The sequence below is a fragment of the Gambusia affinis genome, linkage group LG22 (assembly GCF_019740435.1).
Source record: "Gambusia affinis linkage group LG22, SWU_Gaff_1.0, whole genome shotgun sequence".
NCBI lineage: Eukaryota > Metazoa > Chordata > Actinopteri > Cyprinodontiformes > Poeciliidae > Gambusia > Gambusia affinis.
The window spans coordinates 10,316,264-10,335,657 of NC_057889.1; the positions used below are offsets into that span (position 1 = coordinate 10,316,264).

Consider the following 19,394-nt stretch of genomic DNA (forward strand, 5'->3'; position numbering starts at 1 on the left):
TAGTGTTTTGAATAAAGTTCAGACATCAACAGCATAGCCATAGAAAACCACTTGTAAATAACATTACATAATGTGATAGCTGATATAGACCAATGTACAAAGCACCTCAAGAAATCCAAACAAGAGGTGACAAAATAAGGAGCCTTTCTAGCAATAAAAAATGGAAGGTTTGATTTTTTTTTTTTTTTTTTTAAGGCAGCTGTACAACTTATTTCTCACAACCTAGAGACAAGCAGTAGGACCAGAAGTATCCACTCAATTGAGGGGATCAGATTCCAAACTCACCTGAAAGATGTCAGTCTGCACTATTAGAAAATAGGTTAAATCAAACAACCCAGTCAGTATAAGATTATTTGTCTAATTTACAAATTTAAATACACAACAATATGGTCTACAAATTAAAACACTTCCTACAGTGGAGCTCAAATGGTTACTGTAAAGAGAAGAAATAATTTCATGCAAAAAAGAAAACCCTTCATTTGGTTTAACCCAGTGATGCAACTGGTGATTTCACAAACAGGAAGTGCTGGACCTCCAATACACATGTCTTAAATGTAGGATCCAGGTAAAAGGACAAACAATGGTGAGTCTGTTCAAAGAATCATTAACTGAAATAATTTCTGACAAATGTTTTTTTTATATTTAAAAAGTAACTTCCAATTTATTAATGATTTAATAGTGTTTGCTATAAAAACAAAACATATGTTGGATGTAAGCTGCAACATAATGCTACCACAAACAAACTTGGTATAGTATGTGAAACAAAATTATAATAGGAATGTTAAACCAAAGCATTCTCAATAACTTTAAAGTAAGATGGATTAAATAGATCATGGAGTCCTGAAAAGTATGGAATATTTTGCCTCTGCATGCCTGAAAATAATGGAATAATGTTTTTCTTTATTATTAAAATATAGAATTGTTCAAATGTCTAAGAACTACTTCTTTTCCTTGGATTTTAGAGTATGAGATATTCAACAGTTCTATTATGGTAATTTTATTTGCCTATTATTTAGTTTCCTTCATTATCCTTTTTTTTTTTTTTTTTTTTTTTTTTTTTTTGTTTTGTGCTTTATTTTGCTTATTTGCTTAGCATTTATCTAATTTGTAAAGCACTAATTTGGACAAGTTTCATTGTCGTTAGATGTACAACACAAATAAAATTTTAATTGTTTTAGAATATTCAGTGCAAATTAATTCTGAAGTGATTCCAATTCTTTTTCTGGGCTAAATAAATGTGAGCTAGAGGAATTGTGTTTTTTTTTTTTTTTTTTTGCACAAGAAGAAAAAAAAATCTGAGAATTGGCTGTGAAAGAATAACTATTAATGCTTAGACAATGGGGAAAAAAAACAACAGTATAACATGTTAAAATATTAAAATCTGATCTGACTTCATTTAAATAAGATTGAAAACCAGTTTATATGTTTCACTGTATGAATTTCAGTATGAGAGACAATATTTTTTTTCTATTTTTTTTATTGAACTGCCAGCAGAGGACTAAGAATATCTATCTTATCCTGGAAGAAAAGCAACCCCTGAAAGCTTTGCCTGAGATCTCACATTTTTGACCTCCATACTGCTTCTACATTTAGGTGGACAAAAGTCATTCTCTGGTTCAAAGGATTTTAAAATTGAGGTCTGGAATGACTCACCCTTGACACCTGAAGCCAGAGGAACTCTAAAAATTCACCCAACAGAGAACTGTATCTCATGGTCTTCAAGTTTTTCCTGTCGAGCAGCACAAAGGCAGATGCACAAGGTGTCAACTATTTGCTTAGACAAAGCCGATGTTTTCCTTGTGGCCCATGATCTTCCTCTACCTCTTTCAGTTTATCTGCTGCAAGTTTCCCCTTTGCTCTGCTGAACATTTCAATCAACTCAGGCAAAGCAGCCTATAAAAACCATTACCTCACTATCACCACAACATGTTTGCCCATAGTCCTGCTCTGTATATTAAGAGATAATTATTGAGTGGTTATTGATGTTGCAGCAGTTCTCTGGTTGCAGAGAAAGACATCTACAGAAAGAGGAGTAGCTGAGTGCTGAATATGCCCACAGACAAGCTGCAAAAACAGTTAGATGGCACAAAGATACACTGGCAGCCAATTATTGAAATGTGACATGAAGCCTTGTGTTTTTTTTTTTTTTTTTTTTTTGTTTTTTTTTTTAAAGCATTGAATAAAAAACAAAACTAAAATTATGAGCACCTACCACAGTAGTAAAATTTGTGACAAAGAGATTTTGTTAAACAATTTATTAACATCGGATCTATTGATCTTTACGTAGTTAATTCGGAATTTAAAGAGCAGACAATTTATTTGGATAAGAAGATATATTTCACGACTTTTTATTTACTTTGGGGCTTCTTTTTGTTTTAATCTTACACTCTGCTTTACATTATTTTTTTAAAATGTGTTGTCACTGTTGCAATGACTGGTGGTGGCTCACCATGGTCCAGGACAGTGGGGTGGAGTACTGGCACTGCCAGTATGCACGCTGAGTCTATATACTGCAGAGTGCAGCGCTCTGCGAGTTCCATCTACCAATCTGTGCTGATATTCTGTTTCTACTGGGATATATGTGAAGTGTCTCATATATAAAATGCGATGATATGAAAACGATTAAGCCAAGTTTTTTACTAAAATAGTGCAAAGTTGGGAAGTCTAATCTTTTTTTATTTTATTTATTTATTTTTTATTTTTTTTTTTGCTGTTTCTGTTGCATTTGGTCACCCATAACAACAGAGGTATATTATTTATTAACTGGTTTGCTTTACATTTTAATTTATACCTCTAATCACTCTGAACTCAAATGTTCTGCAAAATGTGTCACATTTCCCTCAGATAGGATTACATATATTAGCAGCTGGCATGTTTATTACTTTATAATGTGCCACATGTTGGTGATTGGCAGCTCTGGGCTGTTGATAGGTAGTTTTAGTGCTCAGTGTTTTACTGCAGAATGCCACCCATGCTGTTGTAACACATTGAGAATGTGGGTTTGGCAAGGCCTGCACTGAAAAAGACAGCATCTGGACGGCAAAATTAGCAAGCGCAGCATGTGCAGTGGTCCATCCCCCATGTCAATGGGGATTATGACTTTGAACGATGTGGGCACAAGCTGGTTTGTCGAGCTCTTTACTTGACAAGAGGAATCGGTATCCATATTTCAGAACTGAAGGATTTAACTACACTGCTCTTTTCCAATTTACATTATTGCTTTTTTAAACTGACCTTCAACCTAGAGAATTTAGAAACATTCCTAGTTTGCTGATTGGGATTTTCAGATTTGTTCATAGTTTGCGCATTAACTCTCTTCCATAAACTCCAAATTTTGTGGAGTGCGTTACTAAAATCCATCCAGCCAAACTTGAGCTTTAGATCTCTGTAGCTTCATCGGGACAATCTTTGGACCTTTGATGGTTTCTCCTATCTTGGTAGGTCTGCAGTTGTGCGACACTATTTTTGAATGATGGATTAAATGGTGCTCTGTGATGTTGAAAGCTTGTAAAATATCTTCATAGCCTTATCTTTTTTTTTTTTTTTTTTTTTTTTTAACTTCTACACAACTTTGTATTTTGGCTGTGTGGTGTCTTTCTTGTTTAACTGAATTTTCCAATATCCTTGCAGGCCTTCACAGAACATCTGAATTGATCTTAGTACAATGGTTAATCATTAACCATTTGTGAAGGAATTGCTTAAATTTGAATTTATTTTGAGGGTATCAGAGTAATTCCAAATGCACACAACACTTGTCAGATGTTTCTTTGTATTAAACAGGTATAATTTTTCGTATATTTGACAACCATGCACAACTTTCTGTTTCTCTATGTACAAGCCACATGTTGGTAGCTGTAGCATGACATAAGTTCAGGAGGTATGAATACTTTTTCAAGACACTGCATCAGTAAACTCTTACTTTGACATTTTAGGCTCTGGACATATTCGAGCTCTTGTGCTTTTGTCAGTAAATTAGATCAGACTACTCAGAAAGACAAACAACAGAGAATATTTTGGAGTAATTATACTGACACCAAACAGCTGGATAAACCTCAGAAAACGTCAACTCACTCATGTCTTGTATCAACTGTGGGATGAAGATCTAAACTGCCACTTACCTCTTTGCCTCAGTCATGTGTTTCTGGCTTATTTCTTATGTTGTTTTCCCCTCCAAAGAAATGGCGATGCTGCTCCCTTCACCTTTTTAACCGTGTTAGTTCTCTAGTCCTGCCACATATCATAATAACATGAGGCAAATCACTTCCAGCTTAGAGCAAAGACGGTGATTGTATCAAACTGACCCCTAACAAGCTGTCAGCTCACATTTGATGGAGCATGCATCAGCACCGCCCAGTATGACATACCTTTGGACAGACAGATCTTATTTAAGAAATGGTAAACCCCTTATGTCTCAACCTGTATATTTCTCTCCAGTTTAACTGTTTAACCTTTTCTAATGCTAATAAAGAGGGGATCTAAGCTGCAGCAGTTTAATGGGATTTGGATACTTTAACAGAGTTGCATAATCAGAACAAAAAATGTTCAGAAGTTCATTTTGCTAAAAGACGAGAGAGATTGTGTTTGTCTCTCATGACGTATTCAAAGGAGGGTGGTTAGATGGAACTGATAATCCTGAGGTGAAGCAACAAATCTGAAGATTATTGTGGAATAACAAATGTTTGTATCAGTTTCTCTGTGATGGGCTCAGAGGTTTGTTGGGCACATAGGTTTGCTCTGTGAAGGGCTCAGTCTTAGTCAACTATTGTCTATAGTATAATTTGTAAACATATAAGCATCTAGACTGGTGCAAATGGGGTGGTTCCATACATACATACACATCCATCACACTGTCCAGTTAATGTAAAAGCTGAAAACCATTTATCCTTCACGATTTTGCACTGCTGAGGTTGATCCAACGAATGAAATCACAATTAAAATACCTGATATTTGTGGTTTATGACATGTAAAAAAATTCGAAGGATTCGGGTAATTTTTCATTGAACTGTTTTAGAGGCTGCAGTGCTGCTATTCCAACACAGAGGGAGCTCATGCGTGTGGACAAACCAAAGCATGGAAACGCTGAATGAGTGAGAGGGTGTGCGTGTGCGTGTGTGTGTGCGCACAAGCAAGCAAGAGAAGAGAAGGGAAAGAGAGAGGTGCAGTCAGTGGACGAAATCACATCTTTGGGGAGTGATAATGTCAAACAGAGAAGCAGAGGAAATGATCTGTGTTTGCCTTTTCGCCAGACTCTTCCGTTTCGAACTAACTTCAGTGTTCCAGTGAGTGGGGAAGCTGGTGACCCGGAGGGAAGCCACGAGGCTGCGCGACAAGTTCAGAGGGGGAGAAAAAAAGGGATTTGGCTCACTATTTTTAAATGTAAGATTTGGAAAAGGGGGCGTGGACGTTATTGGAGCGCCAGCAGCTGAGACAGAGAGCGTGTTGGTTCTTGGCTGCAGCTCCAGAGTAGTGATGTGCCGGTTGAAGGAGGAACTGGACTGAGGGTAAACTCAGCGCTTTAGACGCAGATCCTCTGCAAGCTTTTTTTTTGTTTGTGAGAAATTGAAGACCCCCCTTCGTCTTCTCAGTGGATTTATTTCTCCTTTCTTTGCCGGTGGTCGACACAGAGAAAGGACTCGGAGAAAACAGTAGGAGCTGTTGAAGCCGTGCTTTGCCGTGCGTAACGGATGAAATCTGATTTCGAAGCTGTTTGAATGACAGCACTTGGAGACATCTGATTGTTTAAGGTACAGCCTTGTTGCGCACAACAAACCACGCTGGAAAACAATTTTTGAAACTCAAAAGCGAGTGGATTTTGAAAGCGGCCTCGTATGAATGTATTCCTAAATATTGAGAAGTATTGCTGGTTTTGATGATTTTAATATGGTAGCCCAATCTTTTGGCATGGATTATCTACGAAGTGCTTAATACAATTCTTTACGTCACTTAGTCTTAGAATTAAAGTCACTGTCGGTGCCTAACTGAGAATGCGTTTGAAACGCAGAACAGGAAAGTAAGGGCCACCTGAGTTTTCTCAATACAGCCAAAATGACAAGCAGCGGACCTGTCATTGTCTTCGAGTGGCTTAAGACACTCCAGCTCTCGCAGTACGTAGAGTCCTTCGTGGATAATGGCTACGACGATCTAGAAGTTTGCAAACAAATAGGAGAGCCCGACCTGGACGCCATCGGGGTCTACATCCCTCACCACAGACAGAGGATCCACGACGCGGTGAGAAGGCTGAAGGAGGAAGCCAAAGAGACGGCCAGCGGTCTGTACTTCACCCTTGAGCCGATGCCACCCGCGACAGAGATTTACACGGGTCACACGGTGGAGCATGAGTCCAAGCTGCGGGGATCCAGGTCTTGGACAGAGCCCAACAGTGACCGAATCGGGCGTAATGGTGGCTACATGGGCGCACAGAGAAACCTGACGCTGGGCAACAGGAGGGAGCTGGTGATATACCCCAAGCTGAAGCTGAAGATCATGATCAGGGATAGACTCATCAGAGACGGCATCAATCTCGCAAGACCGCCCTACTCTAATAAGGTAAATGATCCCTAACTGGTCAAAGTACACACACAAAGCATCATGCACTCTCTTCCTTCCATTTTATATTTAGATAGTTCTTGTTACCATTCAAACAAGGGACACAACTGACACAATAACAAAATAAAAATAATATAATAAGATAGAGTAGAGGATGGTAGAGATGTACCAATTCATCAACCAGCAATCAAAATTGCTAATTTTTTCCTCTATTCTCTCTGATCAGCAGGTCAAGCAATGAAATATCATAACAAAACCAGGACACAGTTTTTGTCAGTGTAGACATCACATGTACTTTTGATGCATTTGTTTGAGGTTGATTAAAAATAGATAAGAGTTTGAGATATAGGCAGTTGTCTTCCTTTCTGCTCTCACCACGTTTGTTCAGGAGGAGATCTTAGCATCGCATTGATGCCTCAATACAGTCAGATGGGCTTCCTAAGATTGCTTTTTAATAGATGGCATTGCTAACAGAACTCTGATCAATCTAGAAAGCTCGGAATTGATTTTAAATCTGTCTCTTGCATTGGATTTTATTTCTAGATACGAATCAGACCCATTATATTTAACTTTTTGAGGTGACATTCCTTGACATTTTAGAGATTTACCAAAGATAATTACTTGAATCGAAACGGCAAGAAAGCTTAAACAACCTAATTTCTATCAATCTGCACAATATATTAAGTTGTAGGCTTCATCACTGTATCAGTGTTTGAATCCAAAAAAACTTCTGCAACCACATTAGACTCATTCTGGGTATTTTTGTAGAATATTGTAATTTAAGAACCAAGTATTTGCACTGCATATTCCGATTATATCTCTGGTCAGCCAGAGGGATGATAACAATAATACAATGAAAGTTTTCTGCAACTAACTACATGCCAAAACGACATAATGTCAGAGCTCCTGTTTTATCATGTAACTGTATTTTATTTATGCTAACTAATTGCAGTAACTGTATGGGGTGGGGGGAGGAGTATTTATATTTTGGGTTCATATTCTCAGAAACTGTATCTTCTGCCTGAAAGGAAGAAAAATAAATTCCACAGAAATGCATTGATCAGAGACCTGCAGCTTTCTGTTGTCTTCAAACCTTTATGCAAGTTCAATTCAAACTTGAGGTACTCATGGCAATCAATCATCTTTCCAAGTGAGCTCTTTAAAAATAATTGACCTTGTCCTTGGGTTTTTGGACATTAGGCTCAACGAACTGTCTGTCCACTGTCCCACAGCATTAGTCACAACCATCCCATGACTTAACTTCTCCAGCCTACAGCAAGCTGACTATAGCTGGTTCACCAACAGATTTTAAATAATGTCTGACAGTATGGCACTTGCACTCACACGCATATTAAAGTGTAGACTTTTCTCTAATAAGTGATGAGAAAGCCACAACAAGCAGCCAGTAATGCTATAACAAAATGCTGCAAATAAAGATACACTGATCAGTTTTTCCCTGGTCCACACCAGTTTCAGTTTTTCAGTCAGGTCTGAATAAAAACTAGAGGAATTACAAGAACAGAACCTCTTTCTGATTTTATTTTTATAAATTATCCAAGCCCACCATCATCATGTGTGAACACGGTGACCACAACATCATGCTGTGGGCATGCTCTTTTTCATCATGCACAGTTGGCCAGAGTGGATGGGAAGATGAATGGAGCTAAATATAGAACAGGAGGTTGCCACAGACTTCAGAAAGTGGTGGAAGCTAGGCCTGTCACGATAACAAATTTTGCTGAGTGATTAATTGTCTCAAAAATTATTACGATAAATGATAATATTGTTTAAAGACCTTTGTACACTGATTTAATGGAAATGACGTAATAATACATGTGATTTCCTGCCAAAGATAGATACACTATATTTTCAAAAGAACACTTAGCATTAGAACTGATAAACAAAATAAACAAAACAACCAAAAGCAAAAATAATATGGATTCTCAGTCCCCATTAACAAAAAATGTTATTGGAATAAAAACAAAACAACCTTAAACTTAAAGTGGAAATAAATACTGCATTCAATCAAAAGAGTGCAGATTATAAAGTCTGTATACTATTTTGCCCTTCAGTAATCATTAGATTTAAATAGAGACAATGGGCACATCCGACTACCTGATGCAATAGTTCACACAACACAATTTTTTTGCCCTGATTTTTCCCTTACTGGGCGTTCTAAGATTGTCACTTGTTGCAGGTAGTTCATCCTGTAGTGCAGGGGTCCCCAAACTTGGTCCTCGAGGGCCGGCCTCCTGCATGTTTTAGTTCTCTCCTTGGTTTAATGCACCTGAATCAGATGATGGCTCGTTAGAAGGCCTAAGAAGAACATTGACATGCTGAAAAGGATGTTGGTGCCACCAGGGAGAGAACTAAAACGTGCTGGATGCCGGCCCTTGAGGACCGAGTTTGATGACCCCTGCTGTAGCGTGTGGTGTGTTACTGCCGCTCCGATCTAAATCAGGGGTTTTCCGTTAACGCAGCCTGTTGAATGTGACAGGTAGCCAATCAGAAAGCGCGGATTCCACCCTGTGCTTTCTGAGGGTAAATCACTGAGTGGAATCCCAAACAGCTGACACGGCACAACCCGAAGTCCAGCGGACATTGATGAGATGTGGAAACATTAATGTTTATTCAACATTTCGTGCAAAGAATATAGAAATGACCAGGGGAGGAGTTGGAGCGAAATTGCTTCCACAGTTGATAAACCCGGTAACTTTTTCAGCTGTTCCTCGTTAACGTGACATAAATAGGTTATAATGATTTTCATTCAGTCAGGACGTTACGCTGACACTATGCAATGCCACATGCATTGCAGGTAGACTGTAGTAAAGCATTGATTGCCTGGTTTTAAGATTAGTTAACTGGACTTGTAGCCATTATTTTGTGCCCATTGTTGGACACCACAAGGCACGATCGAACCGTTGTACCTAGGATTTCTGTCGGCTAATGTGTGATCTCTCAGGTTTTGAAAATGGGCCGACAATCGGCCGACAGCTCTAAAATCGTGTAGTTTACCCTGGGCATTACACTAAGGATATGAGGAAGGGAGGGTCAGTGGAGAGCAGAGGAGTTGAGCCTTTTTTCATTCAGTTTCGTCAACAGAAAGAGAAAAAGGCCGGAAGAAACGATAAAGCCGATAATTAAAATGAAGTCGATAGTTTTAATTTATCGTGATTAATTGATTTATTGTTTATGGGGACAGGCCTACTGACAGCATCTCTAAAAGTGAAACATTTTTTCAGTCTTTTTTGTTTTTTGGGTGAGAATTAAATTATTTTTATGGGCAAAAGGTGGATACAGATGTGGATACAGATGTTTGCACTAAGAAGATGGATCTTCCCCCTTCTCAGCATGAGCATCATCCATTGCAGAGATTAAAGCTTGCTTTTAGTCAGGTAAAGCAAATCTTGTATGAAAAGCACATTTCAGAGAAGCGCTCGCCATCAAACCAGGATCTGAAACACAGGTGAAGCTCAGATACTTTGAAACATTTTCAGCACCACTGCACTTTTGCACGAGTGTGAGTGGTTCCTGTCAGGGTGAATGATGGGAGTGGAGTAGCTGCAGATCAATAATTAGAGAAGAGTGAAGATTCTGGGAGGCTTTTGCTTTGACAGTGATTCTCTGTTGGGCAGAAAGATTTACACTCTGATTATTACTCTACTCTGACCTCACATGTCGCCCTGTTTTATTCTCATGTCTCTGCATTCAGTTAGAAATGGAGCACGCAGACCAGACAGCAAGTAAGCCCCAGCACTTTACCGTAGTGAATGAGCAACAGGCTTTTCGAACGCATGGGCAGGGGATGAAGTGCACCCAGCTGGTTTGGCCGTGGCAGACCTGCAAGTAACCAGACTCAGAGGGCCTCTTGTATTCAAAGACTGATAGTGACCTCTCCTCACAAGTGCCTGAATCATATGCCTTACCAGCTGAGGACGCCCTCGCCGAGTTACTGTTGTGTACATACAGGGAGGCTTTTTATTTTAACTTCCCCAGGCCCCTGACTAAGCAGATGTGTCCTGTGCTTCTTTTTTTTGTTCTGATTTTCTAAAAAAAATGCCCATTATTTGTGCTGAAGCAGATAAAAACATTTACTCAGCTCTGGATGTGGAGTAAAAACTGGAGCAGGAGTAGATTTGTTTGTTGTACAGAGTAGATAAATCCAGCCCTTAGTCTGACATGCTGCTGCTGAACTATGGAGATTGAAATATATTTTTTTTGTCATCTCTGAGAAGCTAAACACCACTTTCAATTAATTTCGAGCCATCTTGTTTTATTGGTTCTAGAAAGTGACCGACACAAACAGCCAGAATAATTATGTGTGTATACTCTCAGGATGTTTTTCTAGCTTGTACAGTACTAAACATTCTGTGGGTGTAACACTTGCATGTTTCTATATGAAAAATGCTGTTAGACTGGTTACTTTAGCATTAAAGATTTCCTACAGTATAGTTTTAGTAATCTGATATGGCAAAATATTAATCACCATGTTGAAGTTGCCCATTCTTATTTTTTTTTTTTATTCTATTCATTCACTATATTTAATTTTTTTTTTATATTTACTGTGTCTATTTTTAATCTGCTTTTTTATTACCATCTTCTTGTTGTATGTTTTTAACTTTCTTGTACAAGCACTTTGAATTGTCTTTGGCTGAAAGGTGCTATATAAAGTTGCCTTTCCTTGCCATATCAAATTAAATCAAATTAATGATTTGTCTTGTTTCTCTAAAGCAAGTATGTATGCCAATATTTTTCTGCAATCAACAAAGTAATATTAAAAATACAAAATAGACAAAATACAAATGCATACAGACCCAAAACAGGTAAAACATGAAGTTGCCTTACAAACAGGCAACAAGCTTTTCCATCATAGGCTTATACATCTCCTAAAATAAGGAACCAGTGCGTAGATGAAAGGATTTGATCCATTTTCTGGTGTTGGTCAAGGCTCTGGCAGCAACAGTTTGGATTTTGCAGCTGCCTGGTTTATTTATTGTGTTTTTACAGAGATCTGTATAGAGACTACTGCAATAATTTAACCTACTAAAATCAAAATGTGGACAGGTTTTCCTGTGTCCTGTTTCAATAGGAAACCCTCAATTCTGGCAGTGATTTTGGAGTGGTAATAGGTAGATTTAATGACCGACTAAGTTGTTGAAATTCAGGTCTAAGTCCTCCTGCATTAAGCCTGAGGAAATTCTGACTCATCCACTCAGATATTTTTTAACATGCTGACCCATGCACTGTTGACAGAAATATAAACTTGTCTGTCAAAAGCACATGTATTGTGAGAGATGTTGCGGTAATCCACAATCTGACCTCTGCAATCAGGTCAATGGAATCATGTCAATAGTGAGGTTCTGCTGTGGTTCTGAAACACATCTTGATCCAGTGGTAGTGGCACTCCATTGAAGTTTTCAGATCCAGGTCCACATCTTAATATTTACCTGAATTTTTAGTTCTCATTTAGTCTATATCTTGAATCAATTATCAATCAATTTTATCATTTTATTGTACAGTCAGTTTTACACAACAATTGATTCTGCATGTTTTCTTAGTATGTGCAATGAAAATCATTTTGTGGGATGTACATATAATTTCAATAAAACACAGATCCAGAGTAACAGAGTTGATTAAATCTTTTGAATAACTGTAGTCATTCAAAATAGGAACATTCCAAGGACCTTCTTGGTGCCCCTCACTATACATTGCTGTGGCTAAATGGTATGCTGCTGTTGGGCTTTGAGATTTGAAAAATATATTGTTGTCTAGTATTTAAGATTATGCTGATTAAGTTCATTTCAGAACATAAACAAATGCCTTGAAGAGTTATGTGTGGTTTTCAGATGTTTAGATTTGCAGTTGGTTGTGTATAATTTTCTGTGTTCAGATGGTCTATGTGCTTTTACATATTTCTTTATGTAAAATGACTCTTCATATTATCTTCCAGGTCCAGCTTAGGATATTTACCTGAATTTTTAGTTCTATGTTATGGCTATATCTTAATCAAATCAATCCATTATCATTTTATTGTACAGTCAGTTTTACACAACAAACTAGGTATTTTGTGAGTAGATTACTACAAAATTATTAAATGCATTAAAAAAGTATTCAAAAACACAAAACGGATGAAACAATAAAATATCTTCAGTCATAAAAAGTGTATATGAAACAGTGGCAACATAGCGAAAATTTTAATAATTATGGAAAAAATATAAACACATTTTTATAAAAGTTACCTACAGCAACTTTTAAAAAATTCACATGGTTGTAAAGAGCCTAAATCTTCAACTTGCAGAGTCTACTGGTTCAGTTTCTCAGAAAAATGTGCCTGACCAGAAAAGTTGGTAACAAATGTTTCAAGTGATTATGTTTGGTTTGCAAATAAGTAGGGTACATTTGTATCTTTTTTTTTTTTTTTTTTTTTTGTTTTTTTTTTTTTTAGAAATTTTCTAGTTTGAGTTCTAAAGATTTTTGACCTGGACCTGACATTTTGCACAATCTGATTCTGTAACAGCAGTTTTTAGATTCTCTTCTGGCTCATTCTGGATTTAGGTTCTCTTGAGCTCATTCTGCATTTCCCCATCAAATGCAGAATGTTTCCCCATATATGTGCATTCTCATTATGTATCTGGGTTGTGTTATTGCTTCTAATAATCAAGAGTTTGCTTAACAATGACTTTTGAGTTTTTGAATATTTCATAAGCTTCTTTCCTCTGGGTATTTTTTTGCCACTTTGGCTAACCATGAGTCCCACAGAGGTTTGGGATTTGTGAGGGATTAAGCATGAGACCGAGGCTGAAACAAAGCATTGGTTTCAGAGGGTTAAACTATCTTTCCTCTTGAAGGCTGTGTTTAGTTAGAACCATAGCTGTGGCATTGAAGCCTTGGAGAGGAATGAGCGGGTCAAGGTCTTTGAGTCTCTTTTGGTTAGTGTGTCTATGTGTGTGTGTCACTCTGCAGTTTTGAACTGGCTGCAGTCCAGTACTTTTTTTTCTTTTTTTTTTCGTACCCCAGGGTGAAGGAAAGTGTGGGAGATAGAGCAATGACCAGCTGATAGTTTGACTAACGGACCTGTGATTGGTTGATATTTTCCCCCTTTGTGCCCTTGGGAGGTTTGTCACCCCCAGTAGAGACTGTGAATGGTGACTCAAGGCTGATTGGACACAAAAAGTCACTTTCTTATTTTTACCTATCCAGAGAATTTTTTTTTTCATCCTTTTTGCTTACTGATCATCTGTGCAGAACTTTCCATAAGGTTAAACCCTTAAATAAACCAAGAGTCAGATTTCCAGTCCTGTGTCTGCTGAATGTATCCTGGTGAGACAACTCATTATCAAGCAGTTCACTGAAAGGCTCTGCTGGGTGTAATAAATAGCTGTGATCCTTATCAAAGCCACTGAGACCCCTTGTCTGAGAGAGAGTATTATTTCTTCTGATGTAAACAAACACTTGTGCAGAGGGTTGCACATTTTATGAGCGCTCATCGGGGAACAATATACGCCGGAAAAACGGGGCTGCCGGCTAGTTTGTTGCTATAATGCACTGCGTTCAGTAAATTCTTGCTGTTTGTCTTGGTTTGAAAAGTCAAGCTGACTTTTTAAAGTTTATCACTTGGACTCCTCTTTGTTTCTTGTGACAGTTAGAGGACAGTGAATCCAAATATGTTAACTGCTATTTTAGATTAAAAACGGCACACTTCATTTTGACAAATGTTATTACAAGGACATTTGTAGATTTTTGAAGGTAAGAAGGACAATCTTCATTTTCAGCTCAAATTTCTATTTTAAAGGTTACTGAAGAATCTTAGTTTTGATTAAACACTTTATTTTCCCCTGAAACTTCAACACTCACTTTCAAATGAAATTTTGTGGCTGAATACAAGAATGTAAACTGAAACAAAACATTTTTTATTCTTTTACCTGTTAAGGCTTAATTCATTTATTTTTGAGGGTATTTGTTTTAGTTACCTACAAAACACTTGTTTAGGAACCCAGTGCTTCAGATTTTATTATAGATCCAAAAAGTCTAAATGTACATGATAGTAAAATAAGTTGTGAAACTTCAGTTTATTTTATTGTGGAAATCAGACATGTTATTGATTAAAGTAAAAGTTGGAGCAATAAATATGTCAAAGCCAAACATTTTAGCTTTCTGATTACTTCCCCGATAATATAAGTTTCCTCAGGTTAACTATTACAATTAAGTGCAGAGTCAGCATTTTAAATCACTGTTTTGAATCAACATAATTTGGCTTCCTGTTAAAAAAAAAAAACTGTAAAATCCATATCTAGGCAATATGTTTAGCCAGGCCATCAGTGTCTTCTGCTCTTGGCCTGTGTGTAAATTTCCAGTTGACCATGTTTGTTCCAAAGTTTTGGGTCAGGTACTGTGGTTTACATTTTAAGGTTACAGTGAAATACATTCAGAATTACATAGAAAATGTATCAAGTTCTTTTGGTCTGGGAAAAATGTGGTTGTGAACCATCAAGAACTAGTGGTACATTAAACCACAGACTATACACTACATGTAACTTTACTTGGGCATGACACCAAGCCACATTTCCTTCCATGCTGTCATCACAAGTAACAAACTCATTTTGGGGAAAAGATTCTCCAGCATCAAAAATAACCATTTTCCTTTTAGGAGAGCTGACAATAGTCATTATTCACATTTAGTTGTTGTCATCTGACGTTCTGCTCTGCATTATTGATTTTTCTGCCTCACTGATTTCTTAGAATGGAATTTATTTCATCTTATCAGAGAAATTGATCTTTTAATTTGGGTCTTTGAATCAACTGAAGCCCAAACTATGTGAGGATGTGTTCCCATCCTGGCTTCATCTTGGATCTGGATGCAGCAAAGAGTCACTCATAAGGTTTCATTGTTCGCCCTGTGTGTCTGGAGGAAATGTAGGCTAAACAGGAGCAGAATCTCCATTGTTTGTTTGGAATCTGATGGGGCTGCATGTCCTTTCACTACTGGTCTGTTTTGCATTTCCAATTTCCGTCTATTGAAATGGGCTATGGAGGCAAGTGTCCAGCATTGTGCTGATGGGTGGGTGATTAAAACCTGGGTATCATGCTGAGAGAGCGCATTGTAAATAGATGGGTACATTGTTTATTAAGGATGGAAGGGAGTTGGTGGATGTTTAGATGGTCAGGAAATACTAGTGAGTTGTTGGGAAGGTTTGTTCCTGAGCAAGGCCATTTTATGACCTCACAGAGCAGCTAATCAAATGTAGTTGTGGACAATCAAGAGAAGACTTGCAACTCTTCGAAAAAATGTTAAAACAAGCAATGAAGTCACAGAGGTGCTGCGCCTGTCAGGACTGGATTAGCAGAAACAAAAGACAGACTTTATCTAGACATGTCCGTAGCTTTTGTTCGCACACAGAAGTTCACCACCTAACATGACAAGGATTCACTTTGCTTCCTGTTCCAGGCCTCTTATCTTAAGTAATATCCCCAACACTCTCTCCAAGCAGGAAATTAGAGTTTAGCTTGAGGTTCACCCCAGTTGGCCGACTGTGGCTGTTAAAGTGCTTTAAGCTTCTTCTGGATTACTGCCAAGATTTGGAAAGACGAATAATTCAAGGAAATTCAGTTTATTTCCTCTGACACTTTTCAAAACATATACGCAACATCAGTGACATTCAGATGATAGCAAAAGCACGATTTGAAATAGCAGTGTTGAAATAGTGTTTCATTCATTTCATTTAATATTGATGCATAGCTCTTAGATGAACTGTTTAGTGAGATTTTATTCAAATTTAAGTGTGAATGTTAGTTCCCCAGATTGAGAGCTTTTTGCATCCTTTAGTGTTAATTGAAACTGCAGTAAAAGCTTTCTAGAGCTTTTCATTTGTGCCTGTGTTTTCGGGAAATGTCTTCATTATCAATGTCCATTCCCATAGTGCTGACATTTAGCCACAAGGGCAGAGAAAGCCTCTCACATCAGCCTCTGAGTTTTCCATTTGTTCTGCTGAGAGCCCTGTTTGCTCAGTTCTTATTAAAGGGTCCTTAAAGGCATAATCAACCAAGGACTCATGAAGGGGAAGTCATAAAAAAGTCAAGGACCAGTCACATTGTCCTGAGAGGACATAGAGAGTCCATTAGCATAGTAGGATGCTGTTTACATTGCAATTTGAAACTGGGTTGTATTTAGCAAATGGTGTGAATAGGTGTATTTGCACCATGTTAAAATGATCTCGTGTTTGCTGTCATACAAACAAGTTCACACAGGGGCTTTGAAGCATCTTTCATCAGAATAACCTAAAATAACCTTGCTTAGGGATATAAAAGGCAGATGGCACATTTGACACAAAACTTTGAAAATGAATAGATTGTCAACCTAATATTTTGCTGTGGATTTTGGAAAGTATGATGCCGAGATTCTCCTATAATACTCATGAATGTCTGGGATCTCGATAGCAAATTTGTCTTCAAGGACTGTTGTGGTGAGTCATTGATTAGCTACATTAGAAGCAGATGCAATATCTCCCCACCCGTGGGGAAGGGCAGTTGTTGTAAAGCAATGTTCATTATTCTTTTAACCCAAATAAAATAATCACAAGATTAACATTTTGAACTGTCTTAACCATTTATTTATATGATTAAAACAGTGTAAGTAAAACAAAGTTTCCAGGTTATTCTGTAGACTGTAATCAGTTGATGAATCTACAAAAATGGAACTAGGTAAATATTACACAACAACCTTTCTTCCTCTTTTTTTTTTATTTTTTTTTATTCCAGCTTTCAGTTGAACCTCTACACAAAACCAGAATTATTGGTTTTAAATGCTAGCTGGAGTTTTTGTTTAAGGATCTGTTTAGAAGAATATAGTGGCACGTAGAGATGTGAGATGCAGGTGTTGACTGTGGGACTTCCGAAAGACTCCCAGCATTAGCAACTTTAGCATGCTCCATCACAGGCTGAAAAAGATAAAATAGACACAAATTCGCTGTAATAAATTTAGCCTTCCTGTTATCTGTTGAACATCTTGCTCTCTCACTTTCTAAAAGATTAAATAAAGTGCAGGCACATCTCAATGTGTATTGGAAATTTAGTTTGAAATGACATCTTACTTATGTTTGTTACCTCTGACTCGGGTTTTAAGCACTTATTTTGGTCCTGAAAATAACCAACATTGGCCCCTTTTTATAAAACACTTTGAGGAGGGGAGAAGACACCTTTTTGCCCCTTCCATGTGTTTTGTGAAGAAATTGTCAAAAAATAGGGTGATTGTGAAAGGACTTCAGTTTGTTCTGATGCAGCAGCACTCATTTTCTGCAACTCGTATGGAGATTTAATAGATCATGTAGACCACTAAATTGACACCTTAAACACCTGTAAAAGGTGCTCAGGTCAAAATTGAAGTTTTTGGTGTACATGCTTCCGACACCTGGTTACGGCAGAAGCATGCTTATCGAATGCTTACTTCAGCATGGATGGTAAAGCTTTTCAGAGATGATGAGAAAATGAATAAAGCTCAATACAGAGTAACTTTGATTGAAAATTGTGTTTCTATAGACTTTGAAATGGTTCAAAGCTTTTCCTTTCAAAGGAAACAATTACCCTAACTTACAACCAGAGCTAAAATGGAATGGCTAAGACATTTTGGTTTGGTTTACACAAACAATGCTGCACTACTTAAAAAGTAGAAAGTACATGCATCCTAAACAATACCAAATGTCGTACAGTACATATGATATGGTTTGCTGTTAAACAAAATGTACATAGATTCCTTGGCCTTGGACCAAGATAATACACATTTGCATATGTGCCAAAATATATGGAAAGAAAAGAAATACTCTATATACTATATATCTATATATAGTTGGCCTTTTTCTCTTTTTTTTTTTACCTTCCTGGCTTTGGTTCTCCGGTGGAGTGATCTCGGTTTCATGCAAACCAAGGAGATTTGACTGGCAGCTCTGTTCAGCTGCACTGACTATTCTCTGTTATCATTAAGAGCACTTGCCAGCTATATTTATGCAATGTGTAGGCTTCTGTGTCTTCTAAAATATATTGCTACTGTGGGACAGTATATGTATGTATTGCCTAAATATGCGCAGTCATGGTAACGGCTTTTAAATAAAGCAGACCAGAAAGTCATCAAGGCAGTTTAATTTTCCACAGTGCTGAGGCACAGTTCCTGATGACACGTTCATGACAGATGCATTATCAGAGCTATTCTGGTCCATAGTTTAGAGCTTCTAGACAGCCTGTCTACATTACAAACATACAGTAGTATCACACAAGAAAGCTGACCACATTATCAATACCAGCTTGTTTTTATTTCTGGTACATCTTCATACTTTCACCCTGTAATCTTGTCTGTTTAGTAAACTTTGCTTTGGCTTAAAGTGCCTTTGAACTGGTGTCATGCCATGATTTCCTCTTCAGCTGGTCCACACAGAAACCTTGTACAGTTAATTTAAAATGGAAATATTTTTTTTTCTTTAAGTTGCTTTAAAAAAATCCTCTTAGTCCCTTTGAAGTCAAGCTTCCAGGCGCACAGCTATAGCTATATATTTCATGGTTTGCTTAGAAGGCGTATTTCTTGTCAGGGACTGCAAACAGACTGGATTCTGAGTCGTGGCAGTAAACATGTTTATTTTTTGTGCAATTGTTTTCCTGCATACATATCAGTGGCTCCATATACAGGATGCATAAACAGGAGCTTAAATTTATGCTTGAAAATACATAGAATTGTAAGTATATACTGGTAAAAAGAAGAAAGCAACCTTTGGTACATGTCCACTGTAATCGCTTCCTTGTGCTGACAAGAAATGAAAGCATCGAGTGTGCAAGCATGAGCATCTGTCTGTCGAGACCCAAATTGG

General features: G+C 37.5%; 1 protein-coding gene across 5 annotated transcripts in view; it reads left to right on the forward strand.

The window, feature by feature from the left end:
• Positions 1-5,136: 5,136 nt before the first annotated feature.
• sash1a (SAM and SH3 domain containing 1a) overlaps positions 5,137-19,394 on the forward strand; it is a 168,036-nt gene continuing 153,778 nt past the window's right edge. For 2 of the 5 annotated variants that reach the window (XM_044105901.1, XM_044105902.1), the window contains exon 1: positions 5,141-6,546. In XM_044105901.1, the coding sequence (XP_043961836.1) occupies positions 6,046-6,546 (501 nt within the window). In that variant the 5' untranslated portion in view covers positions 5,141-6,045. Of the gene's footprint in view, positions 6,547-19,394 lie in introns of all 5 variants that reach the window. The other 3 variants (XM_044105909.1, XM_044105910.1, XM_044105905.1) reach the window with 3 other exon arrangements.